Consider the following 21,420-nt stretch of genomic DNA (forward strand, 5'->3'; position numbering starts at 1 on the left):
TTTGAGACCCCTGGGCTACATTAAGTAACTTCTGTTTTCTTGGATCTGATTAGGGTGATTTGTGGTGCCATCTGTTGGCTCAGATGTGTCAGCACAGACATTCTTTTTTTGACTTTTGGTTACAACTGCTATGTTATGCTGTCTGGCGATTATATCTACCCGATTATTCCAGGTGGTTTTTATACCCGTTTCTTTACTATTTGCCCTTACATGTCACACCTTTAACTGTTTAGGGTTTTTTGTTACCCACTGGTAAATCTATTTTTATTTTTTTGAATACGCAATTTTTTTTATTTGCTGCTTTTCACCTGTTCCTATACCAATTACGTATCCATATAAATAATAGACACATTATTGTATACATAGATTACATCTATATACATTTGGGGGCAGTTAAGTTCCAGTAAAAACCCCTTATGTTCTTTTAGTTAATTTGACTAAATTGTTCATAGTCAAATTACTTAAATCAGATTGTCTCCTTGTCTGGCTTATTTACAGACATTCCTTTGGTAAAGGGCCCATTTCTTCTTCAGAATGGCTACAAAGAAACCAAGAGTTTTCTTTCTATAACACTTTTCCTTTTTAACATTTTTATAACATTCAACTGCTTAACTCCCTCCAGCCTCTGCAGAGTTAACTTCTCACTCTCTTTCCTTAAATCACTTGCTTATTTCCCAAAATGACACCTTCATCAACTCAGATTTCGCCATTCCAAGTATTGTTTCAGGGATCTGAATTCCCCATGCCTGTACTTACTGCTTTCTTTACTCCTGCCACTATGACCTCAGGACTTCCAATCTGTTTTCCAATTTTTTTAAATTTGTTGCCTGCCTGCTTGTCTGGGCCCGATTCTGCTTTCCTTGCTGAACTATCCCTTTTCATGGACACAGGCTTTGTTCCATTGCCAATTTAGCAAGGAGGGTGGGCTCCTCAACTAGCCCCCACACCTCCTGGTCCCTTTTCTTAAACATTTTTTTTAAAGTTTTGAAATCACAACAATATCCCACATTCCTGTATCTTTCCGAGTGAGGTTTTACAGAAATCTACTCCTTATTTGCCCACACTTGTGCTGGGACTTACAAAACACAAAAAGTCTATACCCACTAAAAACTCTGCCTGACAGAGCAGGAGGGGGGGAAACGCTAAGCCCGTACCTTTTGGGTTCGATCCTGCTATGACAAGGGTATATTGATCTATGCAATTTTTCCCCGACAGATGGGTAGGAGCAAGGACTCTAATCCTTCCGCTTATGGTCTGGCACCTCTAGGACCTGGGGTGTATATACCTAGACAGTTTGTATACATCTTATTTGTATAGTTTTTTCCTGACAGATGGGTTGGAGCAAGGACTCTAATCCTCCCCCTATAGCCCGGCACTTCTACAACTGGGGGCGTGCTCACCTGAATGATCGATCACTTTATAGGTATGGTATACCTTTTAGCAATATTTAGCAGTATGTTCAACAATCACAGTGCATGTCTTCCCCATTTTGCAATTCTCCACCAAAAATGTTATGCTTATAAGAAGCACACGGGATCTTTTTCAGAGGAAAAGGCAATACACCGCGTTTATTGAAGATACAACAATTAGCATATGCATTCAATCCCCCCTATCTCCCCCCCCCACAAACACACTGTCCCGCCAGTCGATGTTATAGTTACCAGTTTAGAGTCTGGATCAATCTAGTGGCCAGCTAGATTGATCATGGATAGGGAGGAGCTGGATTCCGTCAGTCGCAGCACGATGCTCCGGGGAAGTCTTGGCAGGACGAACCCAAAGTTTCATGGCTAGGCACCCTGTTTATATAGTGATTTTCCTCTATTGGACCAATGGGTTTTGCACCGTCATGCTGTCATCAATTGTTGTTTGACAAGTGCTTGTTTTCTTAAATTGTCCTCCTTACTTTTTATTTTGTTTTTATTAATTTTTTTAGGGAGTTATCCCATGCTGGTTTTGATCACAGCTATTTTGTCCCCATTGATAGGTGCCTGTCTCATTTTTAGAGTCGTTAATTTGCCCTCCGCTGACATTTCAATAGGGGCATGTTGCAAACTCCTGGGACTCCTGCATCTGTCTTCTAGTTCCTTCCTAGAATATCTGGTTCAGCAATGGCCTTCAGACTTATCTCTTAACACACATATTTCTTATTTACACACAAAACAGAATTAATTTACACAGAACATTTTGAACAGGAACATCAAGTCGCAATGCAAATGAAAACAATCATGGCATTCTTTTACTTATTTTAAAATGCTAAACCTACAACAAAGTGGTGACCTTAAAACGTCTGTTACTGCCTTGAAATCAGCCCAGACACAGATTCTGGCTGATGGAGCTTTACCAAATGGCCCATTAGGCCATTCCTTTCTGCTGTTCAGAAAGGGTGGCTGGCAGGATATGGTCAAATCATACACCAATACATTTAATACATGGTACATTATTATTCTTTATTTTTCATTTTAAATTATACAAAATACAAACATAAAATCCTACTACTATAACTGTATATCATAGGCCCTATATTGCTAAAAAGTCTCTTTCAGCTACAAATGTAGAAGCTTGTGCTTTTGGAATAGGAGGAACTGAGCTATATCTCTGCTGTCCCCAGGAAGTTCTGAGTAGCCAACAACTGTGTGTGTTAGGTGGCCATGGATGTATTAAAATGCACAACTGTTTACCCAGTGCAGGGAACACAACTTGACTCCCTGTGGCGTACAGATCCTCTTGGCCCTCAGCACAGAGATCAGTGGGAGCTGGTGCGCTCAGCCCCTCTCGAGATGAGCCCCACAGATTTGTTCTCTAGCTGCTGCCCTGAGATTGGGAGGCCTCCCTATTCAGAGCCCCATTAGACTCCAGGCCGCACATGCATAGCGAGAGGCTGACAGGACGTGGAGGGACAAATTAAACAATCCGATTGGCTCATCCGCCAGCCATTCATTTTCTGTTCTGCTGACAGGGCATCTTCACACGCTGATGCTGGGTCACAGCACCAACGTTCTGGACTCTAGGTGGAGACAAGAGGTGCCCTCCTCTTGTGCTCCCACCCAGTCCCCGAACTGTGTCATGCTCTGCCCTAGCCAGGAGCCCACTCACTTTTGAGCAGCGTGCACCATGCACCTGAATTTCCACATCTATTTAGCTATGATCTCATATGGCGTCCAACATCACAATAAATAAGAACTTGCAGTGCTCACGTGTATCCCATGCTCCTTTGCATTGGAGCAAAGGATTCTGGGATACACTTAAGATCTTCCATCAGCCTATCCCCATGCCCTTTGGCGTAAACAGAGATGCTCCTTTGGAGGAGGACGACGTTGGTGGGAACTTCACAACTGGTGCAGAGTGATCCAGGATGGGCCTGCTCGAGAGCGTCCAGAGCCGTCACATGACTATTCTGCGGCCTCTAAGATTGGCGCACTCTGCCCATGTCCAATATCATGCCTACTAGTGCTCCTCTGCACTAAATGTGTCCACGTGGCTGTCTCTTAGCAAGACGGAGCCGTGTGTTGGTCCCTCCGAGAAGAGTTTGACTGGACCAGGGAAAAGGGCTTCTCTTGCTACAGGAGGCAGATGCCGGTAGCTGTGCATGTCCTTGCAGCAGGGTTCCTGCCCTGCTCAGATCATAGACACCCTGTCCTTAATGTATATGTGGTAGGGATCACTCCGCTTGTCCACCTTCCTGGATTTGGTGTAGCCCAGAATCAAACTCCCCACTGTGGCGGCAAACAGAATCATCACGAACAAGATGTACGTGTAGGAATAGTCGTCCTTGCTGGCTAGCTTGATGTGACTGCCATTCGTCCACCTCGTGGCCTGGTCTGGTGGGCACAGGATGGCACCATGAAGTGTTTGGTTCAGGGCCTTCAGCAATGAGTGCAGGCTTTGGTATAACGTCTCCGTCAGGTTCCCCACCTCCATGTCCTCACAATTCCCAGGAAACTTTCTGCCTGGATAAAGGGGGAAAAGTGACTTCAGTCAGGCTTCACTGGCGGGACGGGGGAGAGCACATACACAGTAAAGAAGGACCCACTGCAACGAGTCTCAGAGCCCAAGTTAACTACTTGGGATTGCACAGCAGGGCTACATATAGCAGTGTAGACGTCCGGGCTTGGGCTCTGAAACCTGGCGTCGGGGTGGATCTCAGAGCCTGGGTCTGGCCTGAGTCCAAATGTTTACACTGCTAGTTTTAGACCTGCAGCACAAGCCTGAGTCAGTTGACCTGGACTCTTTGCAGTTTATTTCACAACGGTTTGAGGGAGCTTATAAGTCACACAGCATCACTGCTGCAAGACAGGCCCTGCGGTCATGCTGGCTGATTAGCACCAGCGTACAACTTGTGCATATTGGTGAGATGGGATCAAACTGCAGATCCCAAATAACATAACATTGTGATGTCACCTTCCCCCGAAGGATCCTAAAGCTTATGTATCACCAGCCACAGAATCGCAGCGCCACTGAGATGAGCCACCTCTGGTGCAGAGCACAGCAACCAGACACAATGGGGACGTTTTGGCCATGTGCGCTTTGGAAAACCCCTGTTCTTTCGTAGGGAAATCCTGCTCCCTTCCTCTGGGGCTGCTGTGGGCCCTGGCAGCAAGGTAGTCACAACAGGTCCACTGCAGGGTGGAGGGCACAGGATTTGTGGAGTCTGTAGAGAAGTTTTGGGGTAGGCCTTACAGATCAGGTCTGTGCAGGGGCTCTCTGTGCATGGCTCTGACGATGGATTGAGGTCGGGTGCTACTGGGGCAGGAGGGTCTGAGACCACACGGATCCACCAGCCCTATGCCTTGATGTACAGGAGGTTGGGGGGGCAGTAAGCAGAGCCCACTGACAGTAACTGCCTCTTTAGGCCTGGTGGGAGAGGAAGCTATTCAGGTTTAGCGCAGCTGGAAGGCTTGTCCCCCATCATATATGCCACACGATCTTCAGCATCCAAGAGCAGCTGTTAAACTGCACAACGCTCCAATGGACCTACCTCGGAAGGAGGAAGGGCTGGGCTGGGCCTGTAGCACTGGGCCTGTCATTCCGAGGAGGTTCAGGGTCTCCACCCCGAGGCCTGCTTCAAGCCTGTGTCTTCCACAGTGCTTTACACCAAAGCTCTGGTGACCCCTCACTAGGTGGGGGCCTCAGCAGAGGTTCTCCTCGTATTTCTGCTCCCTGCTTTGCATCGTCTCTCTGTAGCCACCCTGGGGACTTTCCCTCCACCAAGAGTGACAAGCTACAGATCGGTCCCCAGAAGTCCGGGGGGTAGCTCCCTTCGATAAACACCCAGCCAGCCAGTTAGCTGTAAAATCCCTCTTCGTAGCTGTTCTCTACTTGCTTTACCTGTAAAGGCTTAAAAAGTCCCCCAGGTAAAGAAAAAAAAATGGGCACCTGACCAAAAGAGCCAATGGGAAGGTAGAACTTTTTAAAATAGGGAGAGAAACTTTCCCTTTGTCTGGTTTCAGAGTAGCAGCCGTGTTAGTCAGTATCCACAAAAAGAAAAGGAGGACTTGTGGAGTACTTTGTCTGTTGTTCTCTGGAGAAGGAGACACGGAGCAGCAATGCTATAAGCAGGAATGTAAGGCTTAAACCAGGTATAAAAATTCATCTTCCATACCTAGAAGATATCATTGGACAGGGCATGTTTAAATAGACGCGATTAGGTTTATTTCTTTATTTTGTGGATCTTCTCTGTGCTAACCCCAGATGCTTTTATTTTGCTTGTAATCTTTAAGCTGAACCTCAAGAGAGCTATCTTGATGTTTAATTTTTGTAATTGTTTTTTTTAAGATTTAGCAAAAAGCCTAAGTTCCAAATGTATTTCCTTTCTTTTTGTTTTTAATAAAATTTATCTTTTTTAAGAACAAGATTGGATTTTTGGTGTCCTAAGGGGTTTGTGCATGTTGTTTAATTAGCTGGTAGCAATAGCTAATTTCCTTTGTTTTCTTTCTCAGCTCTTCCCCAAAAGTGGGGTAAAAGGGCTTGAGGGTACCCCACAGGAAGGAATTCCCAAGTGCACCTTCCTGAGCCCAAGGGGCTTTTTTTTGCATTTGGGTGGTGGCAGCATTTACCAAGCCAAGGTCAGAGAAAAGCTGTAACCTTGGGAGTTTAATACAAGCCTGGAGTGGCAAGTATTCATTTTTAAAAATCCTTGCAGGCCCCCACCTTCTGTACTCAAAGTGACAGAGTGGGGATTCAGCCTTGACAAGGCCCCTGGAGCAGAGTGCAGCACAGAGTAGACCACCCAGCAAGGTCTACACCTCCATCCACATGGCCCCTGTAGCTGGGTGATCTACAGTGCTGACAGCACGCTCCCTTCATTGTGCTCTCAGCCTGGGAGGGGCACCAGTGGAAGACGCTGGCTAGACAGACACACAATCAGCCCCTGTCCATCGTGTGCTGGGGCAGCCAGAGAGCAGTCATCCTTGGGGGCCTAACCCCATGTCAGGTAAGCCAGGGTAAATTCTTTGTACTTACACAGCGTCTCCCATCCAAAGAGCGAGACAAAGGGGCCATGTGGTGTTGGCATCCGTCCCGTTGTGGAGATGGACAGATACAGAGATCTGAAATGGACACACAAGAAGTCACAGACGTCCACAGATGACTTGGTCTACAGCGTGGATAGCCCTCTACCTTCGGCCCATTGGTGGGGTGAGGCGGAGGAGCTGGTTCACGGGGCCCATCCTGCAGACGGACAGAGGATGAGCCTCCAGGGCTGTCGATCAGGCACCCCTCAGCAGCACTATCATTCAGTTAAACTAAACATTAAAAAGGGAGAGCTCTCTGGGGCAGGCACCAACTACTTGGTTCTGCGTCTGTACAGTGCCGAGCACAACGGGGCCCTGATCTTACATTGGGGCCCCAGTTTAACCCATGCCATGTGTGGCTCTCTGCCCCGCCTCCTCCCCCCCCCCGGTGGCTAGACCACAGAGATTTGTGGCGGTGCTACAGCCATTGAACTAACGGATCTGATCATTTAACTCAAGCAGGAGAGACTGACGCTTTTTGATTCAGAGCTTCAATCCCAGCAGACAACCCACCTGGGACAAGGTCACGCAAGGCACTGTTGTAATGCAACAAACCAACCACCTGATCAAACCTCCCGAGATTTCAGAAAAGCTTTCGGCTTGCTTAGGGGCTACGCTTTGAATCTGCTCCGGTTCTACCTGCTCCCCAGCCTGGAGCTGGTCTCTCCTTCCCAACATATTGCTATTTTTTAAGAAAACCAGAAAGAATGTAAGAGTCAAACTAACTGAACAGTGAATCTGGGGAAAGGTGAGCCCCTGGTGTGAGTGGAGGTGCAGGGAATCCCGGAAATAAAGGAGGCTGAAGGTGTGAACACAGGGGCCTTGCGGGAGGGGAATGGAGGGATGCCAGGAGTGCCTGGTGTGTGCAATATACTCATCCCACAGCAGCACCAAAGTGCGCACCCCTCTAGTTAAACTGCCCCCCCCCGGAAAAACACTGTAGAGTGGGGCAGCGTTGGGCACTCAAAGCTCGAGCTAGGGAGTTAATCACAGCTAATTGCTAGGGTTTGAACCTCCTTCCAACTGCTGAGTGAGGCCGAACACCCTCAAGTCCCAAGGACTTGTGGGGCATGGAGGATGCTCCCAGGGATCAAGCCCGTTGTATTAATTGGGCCTACAAATATACCCTTGCTGTGTGCTCAGCTGTAAGGAGTGAATGTTCCTACAACTGCACCACACCTACAGTAATAAATGTTGATGGTGAAAGGTGCAAAGGGACGACATAAAGAGGGAAGGAGTCCAAACAAAAAGGCCTGTTGATATAACTCAGGGACTGTGTTAACACCATGCCCGGTAACCAAGAGAAGGGTTGGACCAAAAATCAATGGACCAAAACTGGTGTGTCAAAAATTAGGTCTAACTGGTGAACAAATTAATGAGGGGAAGGGTTGTTGCACCCATCGCTTCCTTCTGGGGTCCTCAAAAGAAAAAAAAACTTATTTTTTCCTGAGGCAGCGGGGGGCAGGGGAGCCAAGAGGATGAAACCGGCTGCCAACAACCGCTGGCTGAGAGACCGGAGAACAGGAATGGAGCAAGATTCCCCATCACGACTGCCACCCCCACCGGCTCCTGGGACCCAGGATCCACCATGACACCGTTGGACCTTCGTCGTCCTGATTCTCAGCAACGTCCCAACAGGGCCAGGCCAAGAGAAGGACCCAGACTCAGGCCACATCTACTCTGCAGACCTGTATTGGCATCACTACATTGCTCAGGGATGTGAAAATCCACCCCCGTGACCTAGCTCCTCGGGCAGACAGCACTATATTGATGGGAGAACTTCTCCTGCCAACACCCTCTGCCTATCGGCGAGGTGGATTAACTACGCCACTGGGAGAGACGTAGGAGCGTCTTCACATAAGCACTACAGGGGCAGCTGTGCCGATGCAGCATTTTCAGTGCAGACCTGCCCTCGGTGCTGCCGGTTTTTATGCCAGCGCTGGGGCACCGCGTTCTGGCTGGCCAGGCAGTTGTGTGAGAGCAACGGAAGCCCGCGCAGCTCAGAGCCCTTGTGCACCTGCAGAGGTCACGCAGACCCACGCCAGTCACTGCTGCTCTGGCTGAGATTCCCCTCCACGACACGAGGTCTGTGCCGGTCAGCTGATCCACACAGGACGGACTTGCAGGCCTAGGTTTCAGGAGATCTGGCTTCTATTCCCAGCGCTACCACAGAATGTCCCAAAGCAAGTCCCGTCGCCGCTCCCTGACTCAGTTTCCCCATCTGAGACTCAGGGATAACAATACTTCCCCGACACATAGGGGCATGGCGAGGCTCACTAGCGTTTGGGAAGTGCTTAGAGCTCCTTCGGTGCGGTTGGGCCAAATTGAGGTGTGGTGTAAGCAGGTCTAACTCCATCCATGGAGAGGCTCACAACTGCTCTACTGCTGCATTGCGAGGCAGTAGCTTTGGCGGATTACCCTGGGGTGGGGAGGCGGTTATGGCCTCCTTCAACCACCTGAGGATTTTCATCCACTTGCACTGATGCTGCGGCCCTTCGTTCCTTCACAGACAAACGACAGCAGCTGCCCATTGTTGAGCCCCTCGCCAAGGCTGAAGCAGAACATCGTGGTGTGGTTATTAGTCAGTGCATGGCAATGCCCTCTCTCCTTCCCTCGCATCACTGGTCCCCCATGTGTCAGCACTAAGGGGTCACAAAAGCCGAGGAACGACTGACAGGGGGTGCTCAGCACCTGCATTCGATCCGTACCCGGGCGAAGGAGGGAACCACTAAGCCCAGGCAAAGGGGGACACAGACAGTAGAGAAAGGGGAGGATGTCATGCAGCCAGGGCTCCTGGTGACTTTACTTCTGTGGATCATGTTCCCTCTGCTTCTCCTGCCCCGGAAGCTCAGCACCATCTGCACCATGTGTCCAACATGCATCCATCAGCATCAATGGGAATTTGTCCTTCTCCCAACCTGGCTAACACTTCCGCTCGTACCTTACACACAGACCAGAGACAATAAACACAGCTTGGGCTAACCATGCCCTGGCCTTGCAACAGCTGGTCAGCTCCTACTTAAAGGCTGGTTAAAGACGTATTCTTGCCAAATAATCCATTTCACTGGATCCCAGAAGCATTTAATGATGGTATTTTATTACGGATCACCTGGAGGGACTGGTCCAAGGAGGCACTAAAGGAATTCACAGGGCCTCATAACGCATTAGCCAACCAGACGAATTACAGAATATTAAAGTCCATTTACAAACACAGCAGCGACATAACAAGCCCCTAATAAGCAGCAACAGGTCAGTCCTGTTAGACACACAGGCAGGCAAACCCTGGATCTGGATTTTACATTTGGCCAAGAGGTTTCAGCTGCAAACAGCAGCCCCATCGCTGGAGCAGGAGATTAGGCCTTGGTTTGCCCTTTACTCTGGTCCCATTGCTAAGGAAGGGAACCAAGCTGGCCCATAAGCTGTAAGCATGTGCAGGGCCCCCAAGCCGTCCTTATGCTTAAGGTCCTCTCTGATCAACACACTCACAGGGAGACACACCTGTCACTAATTGTACTAACGAATGTCCCTGCACTGCCCCTTTGCTGAGGTGACACATCACATCTCTTTTACAAAGCTAGACCCAGGCACAAAGAGGCACTTGCCCCAGGTCAGTGACAGAGCTGGCCACGGCACCCAGGAGCATTACAGTCATGCCATCTCGGAGCTGAAACCCCGGGGTCAATGTCCTTTGTTTGCCTAGACTCAGCTGCCTTTAGAACCGCGCATCTCGCCCTGCCAAGGAACTGCCAGCGGCCGCGCCGGTCAGAGGTGCTCAGCTGAGCCCCCTTGGTGGTCTACGGAATTCAAGAGATCAAGGAGCAAAGCAGCAGGGAAGCAGGAGGGTGTTGCAAGGGAAGATGATCCACTACAGGAAGTTTCACACCCTTTGCATAATGAAGAGGCTGGAGAAGCCCTGGCCAGGGGGCTCCTATCCTAGTTTGGTAGCAAGACCACTGCTTCCTACGGGCTGCTGGCGTGCACCGACCCTGGAGGGAGGGGGCATTTGCCACAGTACGAGGCTAACCCCTGATCTCTTTTGAAAAGCTCCATGTAAAAGGTCACTTCTCCCTGGCCAGCCTCCAGAGTTGGGCAGAAGACACTTTGGTTTAACATCTCATCGGAAGCATGCCACCTATAAGGGCTTGTCTACATGGGGAAATTTACTAGCATAATCCTACCTCTACAGTTATACCCATGAGCCATTTTTAAATTACTCCAGCTGGTGAAAGGGGTCATACAGCCCCTTCTGTAGATGGACAGAGGTAGCAGTAGAGCAAGCATCCTTACACCATCCACCTCTAACCTACCCTTACATGGGGTCGCTCTCTGTGCCCCTCAAGCAGCTGGACCACAATGAGGTTTATGAATCAGCTACTGGTTTTGATCTCAAAGGGAGGGGTCTTTTAGATCAGACAGCTGAGGCTCATGCATCTAGCTCCAGAGTGTGACGCTGGCTGACCAGGTGCCGGCTCCTGCCAAGGTCCCCAGGCCTCTATGAAACACTGACCAGTACCTAGCTGGATTCAGTCTGGCTCCCCTGTGTGTTATTAGTATTTAGTATGATTTAAAATGTCCTTCTTTGAATGCTTGCAAGCTGCTGCACGCATTAATCTCACTTATAACGTCTATATCCCATATTGTAAGGTAATATTTAAGCGTTTGTACTAAAAGTCTCCGTGAATCATCAGACAGGAGAGAGACATTAACTAGTGTAAAGTGCTGATCTCCAACAGAAGGTATTACATCCCGCCCAACAAGGAAGGGACACCAAAACCAGACAAACTATTGTGGAACATTAAAGAGGACAAAAGACTTTGTTGATTGTTCTCCCCTCCATGAAGATGAGTCATACAAGTGAATTCCTTCCATCTGCTGAGTTTGCAGCTCAAAGCACAAGGTGCCGAAGGGGATAAAAATCCCTAACAATAAACTGTGTACGCTGCTTGGACTCTGGAAGGCAAGAATTGCTAGCCATAAACAAAAGATCCCTCAGCTGGGTGGCGAAACAGATCAGAGTATCCAAGGGGACTGTCTGTGACTCCATGTTAATTAAGCCTGTTATAGCACCTGAGGAGTTTACACTTGGTTGGTGAAATCCAAGGGCGGGTCTACACTACCGCGTAAAGCAATCCAACTCATAACGCTCAGGGGCGTGCAAAAGGCGCACACTCCTGAGTGACGCAAGTTACAGCAACCTAAGCGCTGTCCAAACCAGCTTCTCGCGGAGCTGGAGTGATTATGCCAACAGGAGAGCGCTCTGCTGTCGGCACAGACGGTCTTCACCAGATGCGCTGCAGCGGTGCAGCTACCCTTGTGCAACAGCGCCAATGCAGCGCTTCTAGTGTCGACCTGCCCTGTGCTAAGTAAGCTGGGCAGCAGCTTATTGAGCGCCAGGCAGGCATTCAGGTAACCCGCCCAGCTGACCCGCCGCGGCCAGGGCGCACCAAAGGTGCCGACTTCCTCTCTAGCCAGGGGGTGCTTGACCCCCGCCTCTGCCCCAGGCCCTGCCCCCACTCCACCCCTTCCACCAAGTCCGCGTCCTGCATCTTCCCACCCCCGCTCTGCCCCCATCCCGCTTCTTCCCTGCCTTCTCCAGAAGTGCACCCCATCCCCGCTCCTCCCCCACCCTCCTGGAGCTTCCTACACGCCACGGAACAACTGTTTGTGGCGGGCGGGAGGTGCCGGGAGGGAGGGGAAGAGTTGGTCAGCGGGGCCACTGGCAAGTGAGGGGGGGGAGCTTGGCTGCCAGTGGGTGCTGCTGAGCAGTATCCGCTAATTTTTCTCTGTGGGTGCTCCTGGACCTGCCGCAGTTGTGGGAGGGACAGCCCGAACCTAGTCCCAGCCCAGACCTGCCACAGCTGAGGGGCACCTATCCGACAGCCCCAGCCTCAGAGCTGCGGTGGGGAGAGAGAGCTGGGGGGAGTTCTCTCTCCCCACCATAGCCCCAGAGCACCCTCCTGCACCCCAAACCCCTCATCCTCGACCCCACCCCAGAGCCTGCACCCCCAGCCCTCACATCCCTGCACCCCAACCCTCTGTCCCAGCCCCCTCCTACACTCTGTACCCCTCAGCCCCATCACATGAATTTTGTTATGTGCACCAATATGAAGGTGATGTGTCGCACAACACCTCCATATTGGTGCACATAACAAAATTCATTCCGCACATGGGTGGGGAAAAATTAGAGGGAACACTGGCCCTGTGTATAGAACCAATCTAGAGTTTGTGCCTGGCTCTTAACAGACTGCCCTGAGGTTAGTATTCAAACTCTTGAGACACTGCAGGACAGCTTGACACAGAGCCGCAGATTCAAGCCCTGCTGCTGCTCACATGCTCAGGGGTATCATGTTATAAGTGGTGGCCCCTACAGGAAGCTCAGCTGGGCAGAGCTCTGAAGCTCAGGATGAGCTACCACAGAGGGGAAGGTCTCTTAGCTCAAAGCCAGCAGAAGAGCCATAATTCTCTGTGGTCCAGCCGCTAGAGGAAAAGAGCCACACTAAGCAAGTAGAAAAGGAGGACTTGTGGCACCTTAGAGACTAACAAATTTATTTGAGCATAAGCTTTCGTGAGCTACAGCTCACCTCATCGGATGCAACACCGAATGCATCCGATGAAGTGAGCTGTAGCTCACGAAAGCTTATGCTCAAATAAATTTGTTAGTCTCTAAGGTGCCACAAGTTCTCCTTTTCTTTTTGCGAATACAGACTAACACGGCTGCTACTCTGAAACTAAGCAAGTAAGGACTGATGACATACTCATGTGCTCCAGCCATACTCCAGAGGACCCACCAATCTCCCCACTGGGGGGAAAGAGGACTAAGTAAGTCCCTGACCTCTTGGGGTGGTTGTTGTGGCCTAGACCCAGGACCAAGGCCGAGTTTATTTCAGAGCTGGCTGAGTAAGGCATCAGATGGTAACAACCATCAGCCAACTCCCAACACAGGCTGGGTTTGAACTGCTGACCTAGAGCTGGGAGGGGCTGCAATTCACAACCAATCCCACAAGCTAACGAGTTCCCAGCTATACCTCTCAAAGGACAACAAGGCTCTGTAGTGCCAACAGGGCTGGTCCACTTGAGCTTCCTGCCAGGGCCAGACACCAGCTTCTGCAGCTCTCACAACAAAGGAAAGGATAATTGTCTCCATTATTCAGGGTCCTGCCTAGGGGTGGAGTTGAATACCTGCCCCTGTCTCTCATGAATGCAGCAATTGTTCTGTCAGAGGGTAAACTGATATCTTGGGATGTCAACGGCTTAGTCACCTGCTAAGAAGCTGTATCCCATACAACTCTTTGGCACTTGTCAGGCCCATTATTGCAATCCCTTCTAATGCCTCAGGAAAAGTGAAGCCTGGTCTACACTTCAGGGTTAGGTCACAGTAAGCTGCCCTGAGTCCACTGAGCTGTGCAAGTGTCTTCAATTAAATTCGGCTCCCGTTGACGTAAAGTGCCTCCCTACACCGATTTAGTAATGCCACCTCCCCAAGCGATAGATGTCATTAGGTCGACACAGTATCAGCACAGAGCTGCCTAGGAAGGAGCACTGTGGAAAGGGATCTGGGCATCATAGTGGATCACAAGCTAAATAGGAGTCAACAGTGTAATGCTATTGCAAAAAAAGCGAACATCATTCTGGGATGTATTAGCAGAAGTGCTGTAAGCAAGACATGAGAAGTAATTCTTCCACTCTACTCCACTCTGATTAGGCCTCAACTGGAGTATTGTGTCCAGATTGAGGGGGATCACATTTCAGGAAGGATGTGGACAAATTGGAAAGAGTCCAGAGAAGAGGAACAAAAATTATTTAAGGTCTAGAAAACATGACCTATGACGGAAGATTGGAAAAATTGGGTTTGTTTAGTCTGGAAAAGAGAAGACTGAAAGGGGACATGATAACAGTTTTCTAGTATGTAAAAGGTTGTTAGAAGGAGGTGGAAGAAAAATTGTTTTTCTTAACCCCTGAGGATAGGACAAGAAGCAATGGGCTTAAATTGCAGCAAGAGCAGTTTAGGTTGGACATTAGGAAAAAATTCCTAACTGTCAGGGTGGTTAAGCACTGGAATAAATTGCCTAGGGAGGTTGTGGGATCTCTGTCATTGAAGATTTTTAAGAGCAGGATAGACAAACAGCTGTCAGGAATGGTCTAGATAATTAGTCCTGCCACGAGTCCAGGGGACTGACTAGATGACCTCTCGAGGTCCCTTCCTGTTCTATGATTCTTCAGGTCTTGGAAGACTTTACAGGGAGAAGTCTGTAGCTGGCTGCAGGGTACAGGATAAAAACCTGATCGGATGTCATGCCCTTCTTTGCATGGAACCATTTTGGGGGGAGGGATAGCTCAGTGGTTTGAGCATTACCTGCTAAACCCAGGGTTGTGAGTTCAATCCTTGAGGAGGCCATTGAGGGATCTGAGGAGTTGGGGATTGGTCCTGCTTTGAGGTTGGACTAGATGACCTCCTGAAGTCCCTTCTGATATTCTATGAACTACGAAAAAAGAAAAGGAGTACTTGTGGCACCTTAGAGACTAACAAATTTATTAGAGCATAAGCTTTCGTGAGCTACAGCTCACTTCATCGGATGCATTTCTATGAACTACATGTTCGCTCATTTCAGCTCGAAAGCCCTTATTGCAGCGGATCTTGAATCTCCTACTTCATCTGAACAGCCATAGTGGGCCAGACCAATGATCCATCTAGCCCAGTGTCTTGCCTCTGACAGTGGCCAGTGCCAGATGCTTCAGAAGGAATGAACAGAACAGGGCAAGTATTGAGTGATCCATTCCTTGTTGTTCATTCTCAGCTTCTGGCAGTTGAATGTTTAGGGACATCCAGAACAGGGGTTGCATCCCTGCTCACCTTGGCTAATAGCCATTGATGGACCTATCCTCCAGGAACTTCTTTAATTCTTTTTTTAACCCAATTATACTTTTGACCTTTACAATGTCCCCTGGAGAGAAGGAAAGGGGCTTTCAGAGGATGGATCTACAAGAGAGTTGTGGGCCTCACTTGACATGAGTAATACAACATGGGGGAAGCCTTATTTCTTAGGAGAAAGGATTAGGGAGGTAAATGAATCAGCAGGCTGGAAACAGAATGTCTGGACTAGCTAAGATAAGGGGGAACACCCAGGAAACCATTTATAATGGACAAGATAATGGATAAGCTAAGCCTGGAACATAAGATGAGGTACAGAGTAAGTTGCGCATGGACAGTGCACACTGTACAGGAATTGGTTTCTGGAAAGTGACTGTGCCAATCCCAAAATGGGTAATGCAATACACAGTAAATGCCATATAAAGTGTAAATGTATATAAAGGAAGAAACTTACTATGTAACTTTGGATGTGTGGTACGCCCTATACACACCCCATGCTTGAGTGTGAACAACTCAGCCTAACTGGGCCGTATGCCAAATAAAGGAACCTGAGTGACAAGATTGGAGTCAAACTGAGTTCTTGGGGAATCGTGGGGAAGAGATCTCAGGAGAAACCCAACAAAGTGGTGCCATGACTCAGATCCCCTCATCTGGAGCAGGTAATGTATACACCCCTTAGAGTAAGGGGTGCAACCCAGTGTTAAAGGAAATGGCATTGGAAGGGTTTAACGGTTTAAACATAAAGTGAGCACCACATTGGAAAAGCAGGTTAAATCTAAGGGACGCCCCAGAAGTATTACAGGGAAACTAGGATTGGGTGAAAAAAGGAACTCCCAAGAGTGGTACTGGAGAGAAAAAAAAGAATGCATGGCAGAGCACTGCAGTGGTCCTTCGAATGCCACTGAAATGTTCAAAAATTCCTGAAAAAAGGCAGGAGGAAAACAATGTCTATTACCTATCTGCATAAATCCAAAGTAAAAAGCAGCCACCCTTCCAGGACTATATTTAGTGAGTACAGTTTTGCGGCAAAGTGAACAAAGTTAAAAAAGAAGTGCAAAAAACAAACAATAAGCTTAGAGCCCGTGAAAAAAATGTCAGTTTAAAAAATAATTAATTTTTAAAAACCCTTAAAAGTTAAAAAAAGCTATTGGACAAATAAACACTGCTGAGTTGAGAGGGAATTAAACAGTTGGGGGTTGCAAAAACATTTAAAAGGACGTTAACGTGTTAAAGAAGAGAATGCTCAGTTTAAGACTGAAACCCAGTTATGGCAGTAAAACTGTGCAGTCATGTCCGGTGACACCCTTGGTAATAAAATAAATTATGCAACAGCGAGGTCAAGTGGTGATAACTACCACCACTATATGCTTTTCCCCCCCGAAACGCCTTTACAGCCATTGTGAAGGAAGTGGGCCCTTCCCAATAAATGTGTCTGGAAATAATTAACTTTGCCGGCTGCTGCAGGCACAGTGATAATCTCATTTGAGTAACTGGACTATAAGTAATTCAGTCAAAATCTCTAAAAAGCAAATGGGGATTTCAATAGGGTTTCACTGCTTCCAGATATATGAGTGAAAATGTAACAAAATCTGACATAAAAATATAATTAAGAGCAGTGCAAAGGTCATTAATCAGCTCCAACCACAGATTGTAAAAAGGGGAGAAAACACCTAGTCAGTTAAAAAAAATACTGCCCATCACACAAAAATAAATGTAAGGGTAACAATCAGGTTACTAATGCCTCAAAGAGCAGCACTCCGTCCACTCTGCCTACAACGCCAGCCTCAAAGGTTTCTGCTACCACTGGCTGGAATTATTTTAATTTTTTTGCCTGATTTTCAACCACATCACAGAGCTGGTCACATTTTGGGGAAGATTAAAATGTTAATGAAAAATATTCAGCCCGATTCCAGCTGCTACTTTCTGCTCCTTCAAAACCTTCCTTAAGACCCCCCCCCCCGCACTGCAATGCCCGTAAAAAGCATTTGCAGCTTAATGGTAGATCCAGGAGGAGAACCCAGACTATGAGTCAAGCAATCTGGGTTCTCCTCCACTACCACTAATCTGATAAGGGACCTTGGGCAAGTAACTTCACCTATCTGTGCCCCTAGCTAGGACCATCTCTCGCTAAGTGTTTGTACCCAGCCTGGCGCTATGAGACTGTTTGGATATTACGGCTAAGTCAGGCGGTAACTGGGTTGTGAGAGTGTGGAATGTAAGGTGAGGCTAAACGTAATTGTGCAGCTCTAAAATGCTGGACTGGAGCCACGGGAGTGGGGGGTTGTTATGAGAAACTGAATAACGATTGCTACAGAAAATTGGGTGGCTTTCCTGCAAACTCTGATTCCGCGGTGGGAAGAAATACAGGCAACGCAATCGGTCCTACCTGCGTACCCTATCCTGTTGCCAGCTCAGTGGATTGTCGCCATGAAGTCCACCCTCTTTCAGACAGAGGACTGTAACCCCAGCGCCCTTGTCATAATGTATTTAAACCCTCCCATAAAATTCCAGGGTTGATCCTTCTAGCCTGGACTATGCTGGCAGAAATCAAGCATGGAATTCTACAGTGGCCCAGCTCCACTGGCAGGAGCGAGGATGGAAGCCATAGTGTAGACAGGGCTCAGGCATTTTTCTCCCTAACACCGCTCAGAGCAGGATTCAACAGCAGAGTGGTTAAGAACAGCTGAGCCCTGCCTAGGGAAGCACTTTCACTATTATTACCATCTATGAATCTACACTATCAGGGAACCATGGGGTTTATTTTTTGCCAACCCAGAGGCAACCCCTGTTAAACTCTGCCTCAGTGATGACCCCATACCTGTCCTAGAGCTTCATTTCCGCAGGTGTTTGACAGAAACATCGGAAAGATCCACATCCTCCCCCATTCTCCCAGAGGAAACTCAATTTAGCATCTATCCTCATATGGTGATTTCCTCTCCCGAAACCCCCGATTTAGGAGAGGCGGGTGGACTCGCCCTCCCACTCCTGGGAGATGCTGTGTGCTGCCGATGCCCCTTGACGAACACATTTTATTGGAGGTCCTCACCACCCAGGCAAGTGGTTCCCATCCCAGCTCACATGGCCGCTTTCTCCCCTCGCTTCCTTTCCTGTTAGTGTCTAGCCATAGTTCCTTTCCACCACCCTCCTCTGAGCAGAGGGGACCGGCAGGGCACCAGCAGGTAACTCTCCCAGATTGCTACTGAGGAGCTAGACCTGGCAGGGACTTGCAACATTTGGATTTTTAACACTCCCGAACATCACAGGGGTTTGAAGGCTGGGAATTTTGTTTAAGTCACTCGCTAATGCACATGGTGCCAGGCTTTACATGTACATGAGCATTTAATCATTGAAATACACAGTTCATTTCAAGGGTAGCGACCCACATGGGGTAGGTATCTACATAATCACCCTCAGTAACCCTGCAAGTCGGTCTTTGTTCCCTTCTTGTGGCTGATTCACAGAAGGGGTTGAAGAGTCTGTGGCTTCTAATCAAGGGTACATCTAGACTGGCATAAAAGGCATCTCTTTAAAGCGAGTTAGCTGACACATTTTAAAATCCTGCTGTGGAGAGGACAAGTTGGATTTTAATGTGTGTTAGCTGGAATTGTTAAAATACCTCTTGGTCCGTCCACAACATTAGGGTTTGAAAACACGTTGGCTAAATTGCTTTAACCAATATGTTTTGAAAACACACCTTTTATCTGAGCCTAGACAAGCCCTAAGGGATTTAATTCTTTATTCAATTGTTAGAGGCTTATGCTTTTGTTACTGAAGGTCCTATCTAACTCACCTGATTGGCCCATGTTGGTTCAAGTTACATTTGCCCAATAAAGTATTTCCAGTCTCCTGTAACAAAACCATAGTCACCTAGGATTTCCTAGTGCCCACGCCATGGCTACTTTGAACTTCACTGTGACATGTGACAATCCAGATCCTCCTGCTCCCAAAGCATTAGCCCAGACCATTTTTTATTATTATTTGTATATGATAGTGCCCAGGAGCTCTAGTCATGGACCAGGACCTCATTGTGCTAGGCCCCATACAAACACAAAACAAAACAGTCCCTGCTCCCAAAGATCTTAAAGGAGAATCTCCATTAGCAGCATAATGTTTATGACCCAGTTGAGTGGTTCTCACTCCATCCAGTAGAGGGCAGTCCTGCATACACTCTAGACAGGACATTCAACTAACAACTAATAATTATTCAACCAATTCCCCCCTTCAGACTCCGCAGTGCCTGCACACCAAGAGTCCGAGAGTTACCTCTACCCTAAGAAAAGTCTTCAGGGAAAAATGCCTCCTCTCGCCCTGCTACTATAAGGCTGGCTAACAAGGCTTTGCCAAGCTCTCTCAAGAGGATGTTCAGATTTCGGGAGCCAACAAGGATGACAATATTTTTAGCCCAAAGGTTAAAACTTTCTGCAAAGAAGTTAAGCGCCTGAAAAGGTGCTTTTGTTCGGATACGCTCCTCACCCCAGCATCTGTGTCATCTACACCCACTCTGGCTTTGTATCACCCAGTTCCAAAGCAAAGGCACTCTCCACAACACACACAGGGCCAGAACGTCTCCATTAGGACAAATCCCCCTTCCCCCAGCTCACACACACCAGGTAGGTGTCACCCCTGGGAGTCCCCTGAGCAGTTTGGGTCTCCCTGAGCCCCCTCCCCCAGCGCCTCTTGCAGCAAAAGGACAGGGGGCTGGGGCACAGGGAAGCAGGGTGGGAGGGATCTGGGGACGGGGTGAGGGGGATAGGTGAGGGACCCTGGGTCAAGAAGTAGGTAGTAGGTGAGATCTGAAGACAGGTGGTAAGGGATCTTTGGGGAAATGTGCAGGGGGTTTGGAGGGTCCCCTAGGACAGGGGATAGGAGCTCCATAGGGAAAGTGCAGGGGGGAGGGTCAGGGGTCTCCTGGGACAGCGTGTGTGTGGGAGAGGGAACGGGGATCCCCTGGGGAAGGAGGGAGAGTCAAGTATCCTCTGGGACACCAGATGGGGGCTCCCTGGGGAAGATGAATGGAGATTTGGGGGTCCCTGGGGCACTGGATGGAGGCTCCGGGGGGGTCGGGGTCCCCAAGGCAAGGGAAGGGGGAGCCCTGGGGGATCGGGGGAGCCCCGGGGCAGGGCGGCTCCCGGGGGGGTCAGGGGTCCCCAGGGCAGGGAACGGGGGCTCCCTGGGGGGAATTCGGGACGGGGGGTCTCCCGGGAGGGGCTTCGGGAGCTCCCTGGGGAAGACCCCACCCGGGGATCCTGCGGCACCTCTCGAGCCCCCGGACCGTGGCTCCGCGCAGCGCCTGTTCCGGCCGCCCCGGCCGCCCGCCCCGCACTCACCCGCCGCTCGCTCCCCGCAGCCCGGCTGTGGCTGCAGCACGTGGGGGCCCCGGCCCCGGCCCCGGCCCCGCCCGCCGCGGCTGGGAGGGGAGCGCAGCGTCCCCCGGCTGCAGCCATCGGCACCGCCCGTCCCGGGGCAGGGCCACCTGCTGCTGCTGCTGCCCCACACTGCCGCCGGGGGGCGCCTCTGCCCCAGCTCGGGGCACGGGGCTCCTCTCCCCGGTCCGTGTCCCTGCCCCTGCAGCCTCTGGCAACGAGCCCCTGCCCCCCTCCGGTGCCTCAGCCCAAGGGGCACCCCACGCCCCCCGGGCCCCGCTGGCTCCTTGCCATGTCCCCCTACGTGAGGGGTGCCGGCCCCCTGCCATATGCCAGCAGCCCCGGGGCCATGGGTCCCAGCTCCCTGCCATGGCCCTGGGTACAGGGTCCCGGTTCCCTGCCATGGCCCCGGGGCCTGGGATCCCGGCTCTCTGCCACGGCCCCGGATGCAGGGTCCCGGTTCCCTGCCACGTCCCCGGGGCCTGGGATCCCGGCTCTCTGCCACGGCCCCGGATGCAGGGTCCCGGCTCAATGCCACATCCCCGGGGCCTGGGATCCCGGCTCTCTGCCACGGCCCCGGATGCAGGGTCCCGGCTCAATGCCACGTCCCCAGGGCCTGGGATCCCGGCTCTCTGCCACGGCCCCGGATTCAGGGTCCCGGTTCCCTGCCACGTCCCCG

General features: G+C 49.9%; 1 protein-coding gene across 4 annotated transcripts; it reads right to left on the reverse strand.

The window, feature by feature from the left end:
• Positions 1–818: 818 nt before the first annotated feature.
• On the reverse strand, positions 819–20,834 carry KCNE3 (potassium voltage-gated channel subfamily E regulatory subunit 3). Of its 4 annotated transcripts, none has more exons than XM_038416151.2 (3): positions 20,706–20,834; positions 6,460–6,545; positions 819–3,943 (listed from the first exon to the last, which is right to left on the reverse strand). In XM_038416151.2, the coding sequence occupies exons 1-3, from the start codon at positions 20,820–20,822 to the stop codon at positions 3,616–3,618; spliced, it is 531 nt and encodes a 176-aa protein (XP_038272079.1). In that variant the 5' UTR covers positions 20,823–20,834; the 3' UTR covers positions 819–3,615. The 4 variants fall into 4 exon arrangements, with proteins under 4 accessions (XP_038272079.1, XP_038272137.1, XP_038272089.1 ...); XM_038416209.2 differs by having other exon boundaries at positions 819–3,947; positions 20,706–20,825; XM_038416161.2 differs by having other exon boundaries at positions 819–3,947; positions 6,460–6,666; positions 20,706–20,810.
• Between the last annotated feature and the right edge of the window lie 586 nt (positions 20,835–21,420).

This window comes from Dermochelys coriacea, chromosome 1 (genome assembly GCF_009764565.3).
Source record: "Dermochelys coriacea isolate rDerCor1 chromosome 1, rDerCor1.pri.v4, whole genome shotgun sequence".
Taxonomy (NCBI): Eukaryota; Metazoa; Chordata; order Testudines; family Dermochelyidae; genus Dermochelys; species Dermochelys coriacea.